Here is a 12150-nt window from a genome sequence, read left to right as displayed (position 1 = left end):
TGTCCACGCTGGTTCGGCGCTCCAAGCCGTCCCAAGGCAACCCTTTCCTCGCTCTGCAATCCGGCTCCTCCTGCTTCCTCCGGGGAGAGCACAAACACCCGTGGGTGCCCGCGCTCCTGCAAATACCCCCTCCATCTTGCCAGCTCTCTCCAGTCCTGTCCTCGTGCTCACGGTCCTGAAGCTTTCTGGCCCTCCAGCCACGACCCTTCACCCCGTCACTCACCAAACTGGCTCCTCAGAAGCCACCCGTGAACTCGGTTGCCCCAACTGGTGGACATTTTCCGTCTTCAACTTACCTGCCCTCTCTATGGCCCTTGTCTTCTCCTTGGATCCTCTCCTCCTTGCCCCTCGTGGGCTCGTCCTCCCCTGCCCGCCCTTAAATGCTGATGTCCCCCCTGGGCTGCTGACACTCTTCTTCCCTGCACCACTCTTCTACTACTTTTTTCCTTAACTACTACTTACATGTTGGAACCTCCAAAATCCATCTCTCTTGCCAGATCTTCCTCCTACTGCTCCAACTGATCGGCTGTCTCCCCTAGGTACCTCACTGGCTCCCTGATCTACCGCCAAACTCCCCATTTTGTCCACCGACCCTGACCTGCTTCTTGATTTCTTCACTAAATAAATGGCTCTATCGTCCAACCCCTGGCCACCTGCTGGACTCTTCCCAACCTACCCCTTCCACCAACCAGCTCCCTTACCACCTGGTCTCCCTGCTTCTGGTCTCGACTCTTCGAGATCATTTTCCACATGATTTACAAAGGATCTTTCTCTGTGATCTTTAGAAAAAAATCCAGATTCTAACAAGAAAACCCAACTGTATGACCAACCCGATATCCTCAATGGTATAGCTCCTGTCTACCACCCCAGTTTCATCTCTCATCGTGTTCCCCACATCTACATTACCTTCAATTCCCAGAGTGCTCCCTGTTTCATGACACCCCTGGGGTGTCTGTACTTGCTGCTCCCCCGTGGAAACCCCCTGTGTCCCATCACCAGCTTAGTGAACTACTCGCCTCTGTCAGTGTCGCCTGATCTGGGAGGTCCTTTCTGCTCGATAGACCATTTTCTCGCCAGAAACTCACCCCCCAGGCCGAGTGAGCTGCCCCTCTTTTGCACTTCCACAGCATCCTGAATGTGCCCTAGCCTGAAATGTGGTTGCTGACTGACTTGCAGATCTCCTTCACTGAACTGTGACCTCAATGAGTTACAGCCCCCGCGCAGCTCCAGTTCCTAACACAGTACCTAATAACACTCAGGAAATGTTCCAAGGAACAAACAGTGACAAATTACCTCTCCATTAGCAGCCCCCATCCTGCATGCCTAGAAGGAAGCATCATAAGCAACATCAAATGCTGGGGGGAAGCATCTTCAAATAGGGATCACCGTGTACACATGACAGAATACACAGGTTATGGGAGATTATTCATTTTCCTTCACGTTATTTTCCCCTCTGCCTTTGAGTCCCTGGGTCTTTCTTCATTGTGATTCCTTGTGCTCAGACTTCATTCTGCTTTTCCCACTGCTGTCGCTCATGCGTACCACACAATTTCTCAATATTCTTATTCAGTATTCAGAACAATATTCTCACAGCAATTATTCTGAACAGCTAAGAATTCTTTTGTTTATTTTTCAACTTAAATTCGATGAGAACAGCTAAGAATTCGAAAGACCAGAAGAGTATGGCCACTCCCTTACATTGTCAATTTCCATTCAGTCTTCTTGTCTCTAGAGTCAATGACCTCAACTCCGTTACCTGCTCTGCAAATGGTAACACACTGAATCAGCACACTTACATTGTCACACTAAGTTACTAACATTTCAGATGAGATTTATAAATGACACTCGTAAGGGGTTAATTACTAATATTCCTTTCAACAACCCCCTCCCATCCCGATGTTGAAGGTTCGTTGTTTGTTGTTTGTTTCAGCACGTTGATACTGGCCCTCACTTTGTGCTCACTCTGTCCCCTCCCAAGATCTTTCTATGCCCAACCTGGGGTCACTCTGGTCGTTCTTCATTTTGTCAGCATAATGAATTTGAAGGTCACTGGGGTTTTATTGTAGAAAATCCACAACAATCCACAGATAATGTTAAAATGTTTTTAAGAACAAGCTTTAAAATAATTAGCCATTGGTCATTCCATAAGGCTAGACATACCAAATAAATTGGTGCTCATCTTTACAATCCAAAGTACTGCAAAATAGTTGTCACTGGGCATTAATTATAAGATGTGAAATTAACGAGGACAGGCCATGTCTATAGTCATCCTTTCAATGAGTCTCCAGGGTACCTAGCTCTCGTCCACCACCATCATGGCTATGTAGTCCTTGTAATGAATGCAATTCGATTCTGGGTCAACGGCAGCAGACAGCATTTCTTCCATTTCTTCCTGCGAAAAAGGCTCACCTGGGAAGGACAAGAAGAAAGTTTCATCACCGACAATCTTCTGATCATTTTCTTTCTCCTTCCATCAGCCAACTTCCCCTGCCCTGGAGCTGCCCAGGTCCCTGCTGGGTTGCTGGCTCCCCTCCCGGAGCCCTGGGGTCAACATGTCAACCCAGTCCGGAGATTCCAAGAGCTGCTGCTGTGCCCCTGGCAGATCTGGGACTTATTTACCTTGTGGATGTCGTAGCTCAAGCAACCTATGAAATCGATCACTTGAGCCAACCCAGCAGAAGAACATTAAGACATCCTGAACAAGGCTGTTTCTTTAAATTAAGGCTATTGGGATTGCCTAAGGATTCACCTGAAGTCCCAGTTTTCTAGGGCATCTTATCATTATGTTCGCAAGGGTGTGAGGATGGGACCACCCGGTCTCAATGCAAAATTGTTGAAGAGCGGAGGCTCGAACTGCAACCACCGTATCTCCGAATATCCCCTAACCAGGTCTGGACACTTCATGACACCAGCTGAGCCCAGGGACAGATGCCATTTGTCCACCGTGTCTAAAGGGCCCTCTTTGTTACAGCTTTGGCCCAGTGTTGCTGTCAAACGGAACCAGAAGCGGCATAGAACATCTGTGGCTTTCGCTGGATTCAGAGAGCAGCTGAGGATCGTCTCGGACATCAGTTTCACCAAGATGAGAAGCAAACTCAGGAGGAATATTGGAAATGTCGCCGAGTACATAAGAAAGAATTTTGTCTTGATATTAAGTAAAAATACAGAAACATCCAAATCACCACTTTCCCCCCAAAGAGTCTTCTCTGAGCAGGTGAGTTACCAAGGTCTGTGGATCGCTCACCTTCTGAGCTTGTCACCTGCCCCTATGAACAATCCTTTCTAGGCTGGAAGTCAGCTCGTACCACAGAAATTATTCACCTGGGGATCATGATGACAACGATGATAGACGATCAAACAAGGGGAGTGTGTCGAGTCCTTGAAACTGTCCTTACATCCTAAGAAAAGAATGCCTACAGAGCCTATGGAGATGATTCTGAATCTCTCTTATACCCAGCTACATCCACTGCCAGTGAATTCTGATGGGCACCACAGAAGTCCTTAAAAGTATGCTAGTAACAAGCATTTCTCGAGAACGGCTGTGTTCTAGATACTGACCTATGTGCTTCAGATATGTTCACTAAGTTAACCGCCCAGCCACCTCATTAGAAGTAAGAACTGCTACCCCACTTACAGAAGAGGACACCAGAGGCACCTGGGAGGCTCAGTCTGTTAAGCATCCGTCTCCTGATTTCAGCTCAGGTCAAGATCTCAGGGTCGTGAGATCGAGTCCCACAGAAGACCCACATCAGGCTCCCTGCTCAGTGGAGAGTCTGCTTCTCCCTCTCCCACTGCTCCCCCGCCCCCGCCGCTGTTCTCTCTCTCAAATAAATAAATAAATCTTAAAAAGAAAAAGGAGGAGTAGAGGACACCAGCACACAGATGCGAGGCTGCTTCCCCCACCGCCAGTGAGAGGCAGAGCTGGGATCTGGATACCGCCGTCCACCTCAAGGTGCATGAACTCCAGGGCCGCACTCGACTGCTCAGAACAAGGCCTTGCTCACAGCAAAATCCAGAAGGCAGCCACGCTGCTTCCTTGGGCAAGGAAGGAGATATGCAGTATTTGATTAAGGTTGGAAGGAGACTAGCTTCATGATTAAGAACACAGTCCTGGGAGGCGGACAGCCTGGGTTCAAAAGCTGGGCAAGTCACTTCGACTCTCTGAGCCTCAGGTCTCCTGTCTGTAGAATGAAGTGATAATAACAGGGCCGACTGAATGTGGCGTTATGAGCACGAGAAACGTTATTATTGAAATATCACTTAGAATATTGCATGGCATGTGGGTGGCAATGTGGGTTTGTTTAAAAAAAATGTTTTTTGAGACCTTCCCTGTTCCTAAATACTGTCTGACACCATACACACGCCTGGACGACTTGCAGGAATCTGAGTCCACGTGGTTTGTCACATTCGTCACGTGACATCCTGGGCCTTCAGAAGGCATCACCCCAGCCTGACTAAGACTGTGTAGACATGGCGAACAGTCACGCTGCATCCACGGTAGCCCGCTCCTGATTTCTCTAAGTCAGTTAGCAGCATCACCTTGATCCCATCACCAAGGTCAAAGACCCATCACTCCGGCCCCAGCGCCCACCTCTGTCCCCTGCACTCCGTGACTCACCGAGACCCACGGGTCCTGCTGCACACGGTCCTGCTGTAGCTATCGCTTCTTTCTGTCCAACACCCTCTCCTGCACTGTGAGGCCCATGGGCCAGCACCCTACAAGGCTTCTGCGGTGCCCACATGGAGACTTCCAGCCCCCCAGGCCCAGGCCTCAATGGGCCAGTCTACACACGTCCCCAGATTTGTCTCTTGCTGGCTGCCAGCGAGACCTCTGGGTCCTCTCCCCTCACAGACTCCAGGATATCACAGTATCACACTCACCCCAGCTCCCCGCTACTGTTCACACCGTGTGATCAAGGGCATCTCTCTTCATCGACCCCTTCACACATTCTTCGTTCATCTGCGCATTCATTCATTCATTCAACACAGACTTGCTGAGACTGACTGGGCGGGCACTGGAACGTGTAAGACTTCAGCCCTGCTCCCAGTAACTCACCCACATGAAGCCTACCGTCCCAAGAATCCACTGTCTTATGCTGTGAATTGTTTCACGTCACCTTTCTTCCCCCCAGTCTAATATCCTAGAGAAATGGAGCTTTGAGTCCCTCTCACTGCCCTTAGTGCCCCTCACCTCCACACAGCAGGTCACCCTATTAATGACAATGAACTCTTTCTGGCCATTTTGACTAAATTCATTGCCTCATATAATCCAGGATTCACTCCCCTTAATTAATCTTTAGGATTAAGAAGTTGATGCTTTGAAAGCCATTCCCTTCCCATCAAAGAGAACCCCTAAGACATTTGTTACAGTGTCCCAGAGCTTGGTGGTGGCTGTGACGGCCATGTCACTCTTGCCCTCGTTGTCCGTAGCCCCACATCGCGGTGGGTGAGGCCGATGTGGTCAGCCAGCGACGCAGGCAGACGCGGTGTTTGTCTCCCCCCCTCACAATTGGCTGCACTTTTGATTCCGCCTCAAGCGATTGCAACAACTCTGAATCACACTGGGCTCAATCTGGAAACCAGTGAACTGAACAGAAGAGATGGGAGACTGGGGAGGTGACCAAGAGGGGCATGGTTTCAAGAGAACGCCCATTAGGCCACTGACATTCAGGGAAAACAAACACATCAGCCGAAGCAGAGAGCGAGCGCCTCCAGGAAACATGGCGGCCCAGAGAGCTGAGCAGATATGACGGCTACGTGTGTGTGTGTGCATAGGTCAAGGTCAAAGCAAATACAGAGTTCCACCAGCAGAAAAAGCTGTAAGTTTTTGTGTGGATTCCATTCAATGGAGGCTGCATTATCTGTAAGTTCATCAACTGAAAAGCTCTTCAAAAAGGAATTTTTATATAATCCAATTCAAATCTTCAATCTAGTAACAGGCATTGATTTCTACTGATTGACAGCTCATGTTTTCCAAGTGGCATAGCTTTTATTCTGAAAAATACTCTAACTGAATGGAGTGACTTCAATTTACAGCAGAATCTTTATATGTTGTAAAATTCTATAAGGCAAAAATCAATCTTTCTTTAACCTACCCTTTGTCCACTTACCCCACAAAACAGAAACCACTCCAATACCAAAATAATAGGAACCATAAATAACTCTTTGAACCTGAATGATTGATTTAAAAGTGTTCCTAGAATTTTTCCATAATTGTTGTTAAATTATTAATCACTTAAATAAGTCACAGTTATAAAATGCATAATAAATGCCTCGTACCTTCTTCAGTCATATACTCGATCAGTTCTTCCTTAGTGAGAAATCCACGTTTAGATGGATCTAACACCTAACAGAAAAGAAGGGTAGATATTCTATTTTTTGCTTGGTGAATGTACTCTACAGGATGAATTTTTCATATAAATATATGTAAAATCTGGAGCTTACACACCTCAAATGCTCGAAGCAGTGTATCTTCTGGAATTGGTCTGTATCTAATCATGTGGTAAAAGGAGAAACGCCATAGTATTTAGCTCAGTCTCTACACAATAAATGATCACATAAAATGAAATAAAGCCTACAGATATGCAAGGATAATAATACTTCCCTCATTGAAACATGTTTGGATTTCTAGAAGTTAAAGAAATTTCTGGAAGTTGAAAGCACTCCACAGCCACAGAAGATACTGAGTTCAAATTCACTGGCCTACGTGAAGATATCTGTTAGCCTTTCTCATCATTATGAAAATATTTGGAAACAAAGTTTCTACAATAAACCAACTGTGGTAAACTAACACTACACGTTCCTTAGAAAAAGAATTAGGGTGAATTCTCACTGAGAGCTCACAATAGAAGATAATAAATACGTTGTTGATTTGTGCCCTGTGTGGCCTTTTTGCTCTGTGATCACACTTTGCTTATGAGATTAATACAAACATGGTTGATATTTCTTTTTTTTTTAAGATTTTTATTTATATATTTGACAGAGAGTGAGGCAGGCAGAGAGAGAGAGGAGGAAGCAGGCTCCCTGCTGAGCAGAGAGCCCGACTCGGGGCTCAATCCCAGGACCCTGGGATCATGACCTGAGCCGAAGGCAGAGGCTTTAACCCACTGATTCACCCAGGTGTCCCCGTGGTTGATATTTCTAAGCACACTTCACCTGGCAGTTCAGAAGTATAGCAAAAAGTCAGAGGGAAGCGATCCCAGGATAAATATTTGGCTGAGTATAACACACACAGTGAAAAAGCCAAGTGTTTTGAAATTAACATAATTCTAATCACTGCTTCACCTTAACAATTACATGTACTTTCTTACCTTCTTTCCAGCAGTACTTCGGTCATCACTGGAAGAAATTTCTCATATCGAATGTATCCGGTGGGTTCTTCTTCCTCTACCTAAACACTCCGTAAAAAATAATCAGCCACTGATTACTTCAAGTGTACTGAGCAACGCCTTTTCTCTAAGCCAAGTGCTAGGGATTTGATAATGAGCATTTTGGGGCATGGTCTCTGCTCACAGTTTTTATTTGGTCATAGAGACACAGATTAACCAAAAAACAACAGAGCGGAGTGTCTAATTATAAACACAGTGAGGTGACGGCACATGGGTCTATCAGAGTGTAGAAAAGGAAAGTTCTAGGCCAGATCAGGAAAGGCACTCATGAGGAAATCACACCGGGGCTGATATACAAAGTATGCGTAGAAGCCAGCAGGTTCGAGAACCCAGGTAGAGGAAACTGAGTGCCCTTGGAGGCCAGGAGGCTGGGGGGGGCATAGTGAGCCAGGAGGAGACTGTTTCCAGATGAGGCTGGAGGGAGAGACAGACACCAGTCCTTGCAGTGTCTTACGGTCCACGAAAGTGACTTTGGCTGTTATCCTAAGAACATCAGGCGATCCCTGGAGGTTGGTAGGTATGCGTGTAAAAGATCACACTGTTTGTGGGCGCGGTGGCTTCTGCGGTGGGCTCGGCAGCCGTGAGGGAGCTTGGATTAGAGCGGTGGCCATGAGGGAGAAGTGGGAGGTTCAATAAATATTTAAGAAGTAAAAGCAATCGGACCCAAGGGCGCCTGGATGGCTCAGTCCGTTAAGCGTCTGACTCCTGGCTTCGGCTCAGGTCATGATCTCAGCATCGTGAGATTGGGCCCCGTGTGGGGCTCCACGCTCAATGGGGAGTCTGTCAGAGATTTTCTCCTCTCTCTCCCTTTCCCCTGCCCCTCCACCTGGTCATGTACACATACTCTCTCTCTCTCTCTCTCTCTCTAAAAAAAATTATAAACCTTAAAAAAGAAAAGGCAATAGAACCTGGTGCTGCATTTATTCTGGGCAAGGACGAGAAAGAAGAGAGCAGTCAAGGATTCCGACTTGCACAAATGGGATGGAGTGACGTTCTCCTGTGTTAAGGAACATGGGATAAGGGACCTGGTTCGAGGGCACCCGGGTGGCTGAGTTGGTTGGGCGGCTGCCTTCGGCTCAGGTCATGATCCCAGAGCCCTGGGATCAAGTCCCACATCGGGCTCCCAGCTCCATGGGGAGTCTGCTTCTCCCTCCTACCTTCTCCCCTCTCGTGCTCTCTCTCATTCTCTCTCTCTCCCAAATAAATAAATAAAATTTTTTAAAGGGGGGGGGACGAGGTTAGAGAACCAATCATATCTCAAGGACCAAAATACCTATCAAATTACTGTGATAATTACTAAATGCCTACACAGTTAAGGGAACTTTGTTATACTACCACTAAATAAGAGAACACTAGACCTGAGAAAGAAATTTTGGTATCGAGCACTATTAGATGAGGAGGAAAGACTCCTGCCCATTGGTTCAGCTTCGATGGTGTGGCTGAATAAAACACTATTGATCTGAACGTTCATGTCAGGCTATTTACAAGGAGCCATAAATTTCCACTCCCTTTCAAAGTTTCTATTAAAAGGCTCATCCATCCCAATTCAACAGTGGACCTTTTAGCAGATTTATTCTTTGAGAAAAAAATAAGAAATCTGTAAGTTGCCACTAAGTGGAACATGCTGTTGTCCAAATGACTCTTTTTCAGTGTTTATATTGGATGTTCTCACCTAGCACAAGGGGAACCTCAGACTCCACTATGGAGAGAAATTGTCATCCATCGAATGACGGAATGGTCCTCCACAATCTCTGAGCCCATCAATCCTCGAACAATTGTTTCAGCTGCCTCTACGTATGAGGCAAGATTTTGCAAATTAATGTTCATCTGGCCCTGATGTGCTTGAGTCACACTCCGTAACCTACCTACCCCTGGAGCCTCTTTAAAATAAAATGTCAATCCCATGAGATGACCTTTGGAGGGATAATTTTTATTTTTATTTAATTTCTTTTCAGTGTAACAGATTTCATTGTTGAGGGATAATTTTTAAATTAAAATGGGGAGTTTCTATGCTGATGACTCCAGAAATGTGCTTTGGAAGCTAGGCGAATGGTTTGTTTCCTTCTCTACCCCCACCCCCCCCCCCCCACCAATCACTGCAGGGCAAACAGTCTTGACCTTGGGAAATTGGCCCCCCCCCCCCCGCTGTGTTTTATGAGCATCTTCATCCATCTACAAACGGTCTGTAGTGTTTCCAAAGGGAAGTCACCTCTCTAGCACTCTCTCCACCATGCGAGAATTCGCAGCACATTGTGTGTGCCCCGTAGTGGTCCCCGGGCTCCCACAGGACTTCCACGAGCCCCCAGTGCTCTGAACGCAGGGGTGAAAATGGCAAGCATTCTGGCCCCGTCTATTTGTGAAGAGGGCACAAAAACAGCAAGTGAAAGCAGATCTCCAGCTGATCAGGATAGCCGAGGAGGCATACATTCTCTTTGACTTTTTTTGAAAGTCAAAGAGGAATAATGAATCAACAGACGGCTTGTGGTTACAAAGGAAGAAGAGAAATAAGTAAATGCATCTTCATCTCAGGCAGATCGTGAAAATCTTTCTATGACCCAACACTGTCCTCTAGAGGCCACATCTAATCCCTTCCTCTATATGAAAAGATAGGCAATGGCATAAAAACAATAAAACTATATGACCGTTCTTACTACCGTGTTAGTAACCTGTTTAATATATACATGAAAATATTTTATATCATAAAAGGTTTTTTAGTATTTAACCTTTTGGGGGGCCTGGGTGGCTCAGTTGGTTAAGCATCTGCCTTCATTCAGCTCATGATCCCAGGGTCCTGGGATCCAATGGAGTGGGGTGTCCTGCTCAGTGGGGAGTCTGCTTCTAGCTCTCCCTCTGCCTCCCTGCCCGACTTGTGCTTTCTCTCTCTCTCATAAATAAAATCTTTAAAAAAGAAAATAACCATTTTAGGGGCACCTGGGTGGCTCAGTGGGTTAAAGCCTCTGCCTTCGGCTCAGGTCATGATCCCAGGTCCTTGGATCCAGCCCCGCATCGGGCTCCCTGCTTGGCCAGGAGCCGGCTTCCTCCTCTCTCTCTGCCTGCCTCTCTGCCTACTTGTGTTCTTTGTCAAATAAATAAATAAAATCTTTAAAAAAAATTACCATTTTATTTTAGAATAGTTTTAGATTCAGATTTAGATTTAGAAAAGTTGTAAAAAAAAGAAAAGTTGCAAAGACAGTGCAGAGTTCCCATCATCCCGCCTACCCAGTTTTCTCTGTTGTTAACCCTTAGATCACTATGGTACAACTTTATTGTTCGTTGTCACAATTAATGAAGTGATATAAATACATTAGAATCTACTAAACTCCACGCTCTATTTGGATTCCATTTGTTTTTCTAAAAGTCATTTTTAGGGACACATGGTTAAGCATCTGCCTTTGGTTCAGGTCACGATCTCAGAGTCCTGGGATCGAGTCCTGTGTCAGGCTCTCCCTCTGCCTGCTGCTCCCCCTGCTTGTGCTCTCTTCTTTGACAAATAAAATCTTTTTTTAAAAAGTCATTTTTAAAATATGGTAATTCCTCTATCATCACAAGGAGACAAGATTCTGAGCATCTGGAAACAAGACTGGAGACAGGGAAGGATAAGATGTGATTCTATTATTTCTGCTGCAGACAAATTAGTCAACTTTATGAGGCCATAGTAAGACTAGACAAAAACACTACTTTCCAGAAATGTTATGCAACAATGGCTCTATGATTATTAGGCCCACATATTAAAATGTCATTAAGATTTAATAGAAATATAGCACATATTGAACTATATTTGCGTGTGTGTTTGTGTGTGTGTATGTGTAGAAGGGGGATATATACATAGATATAGGGAGAGAGAGTGAGTTATGGGTTGAGTGCATCCTCCCCAAATTCACATATTGGTGTCCCAACCCCCAGTACCTCAGAATGTGATTTATTTGAAGAGAGGGAATTTATAGACGTGATCAAGTTAAAATGAGGTCAGTAGGGTGGGCCCAAATCCAATATGACTGGCGTCCTTATAAAAAGGGTTAATTTGAACACAGACATGCACACAGGGAGAAAGCCATGTGAGCATGAAGACAGCTGTCTACAAGTCATGGAGAAAGGCCTGGAACAGATCCTTCCTTCAGAGACACCAGAAGGAACCAACCCCGCCCATGCCTTGACTCTGTACTTCTTTTTTTTTTTTTTTTAAGATTTTATTTATTTGACAGAGAGAGATCACAAGTGGGCAGAGAGGCAAGCAGAGAGAGAGAGAAGAGGAAGCAGGCTTCCCACAGAGCAGAAAGCCCAATGTGGGACTCGATCCCAGGACCCTGAGATCATGACCTGAGCTGAAGGCAGAGGCTTAACCCACTAAGCCACCCAGGTGCCCCTTGACTCTGTACTTCTAACCTGCAGAAATGTCAGTTAATAAATTCCTATTGTTTAAGTTACTGTTAGTGGTACTCTGTTATAGCAGCCCAACCAAACACACACAGGTACACATACACACGCATATACACAGAGGCGTACACATACATATATGTACATATATACGCACACATATATATTTTAAGCATGCATGACTCATTGTAACCCAAAGACTTCGAATCGCTATCAAGCTTATGTCCCTACACTCACCAACTGGAGATTAACAAAGCAGATACTGGAAATTCAGAACTGATTTTACAAGAGTTGATACACAGAAAAGAATGCAGCTCAGACCTGCTTTCTCTGAGAGAAAACTCAATTAACCAACTAATAATGAAATGAACTCAAGAAAGACCCCCAG

General features: G+C 45.6%; 1 protein-coding gene across 3 annotated transcripts in view; it reads right to left on the bottom strand.

The window, feature by feature from the left end:
- Window positions 1–1622: 1622 nt before the first annotated feature.
- LOC111150677 (EF-hand calcium binding domain 2) overlaps window positions 1623–12150 on the bottom strand; it is a 110883-nt gene continuing 100355 nt past the window's right edge. For 2 of the 3 annotated variants that reach the window (XM_022508214.1, XM_022508216.1), the window contains 4 exons: window positions 7311–7390; window positions 6449–6491; window positions 6280–6346; window positions 1623–2409 (listed from right to left, as the gene is read on the bottom strand). In XM_022508214.1, coding sequence (XP_022363922.1) covers window positions 2294–2409; window positions 6280–6346; window positions 6449–6491; window positions 7311–7390 — 306 coding nt within the window. In that variant the 3' untranslated portion in view covers window positions 1623–2293. Of the gene's footprint in view, window positions 2410–3968; window positions 4036–6279; window positions 6347–6448; window positions 6492–7310; window positions 7391–12150 lie in introns of those variants that run through there. The other variant, XM_022508215.1, reaches the window with a different exon arrangement.

This window comes from Enhydra lutris, unplaced genomic scaffold (assembly GCF_002288905.1).
Source record: "Enhydra lutris kenyoni isolate GAN:26980312 unplaced genomic scaffold, ASM228890v2 scaffoldscaffold24, whole genome shotgun sequence".
Taxonomy (NCBI): Eukaryota; Metazoa; Chordata; class Mammalia; order Carnivora; family Mustelidae; genus Enhydra; species Enhydra lutris.
The sequence above is the reverse complement of the archived record's forward strand: the minus strand, read 5'-3'. Positions and strand labels throughout refer to the sequence as shown.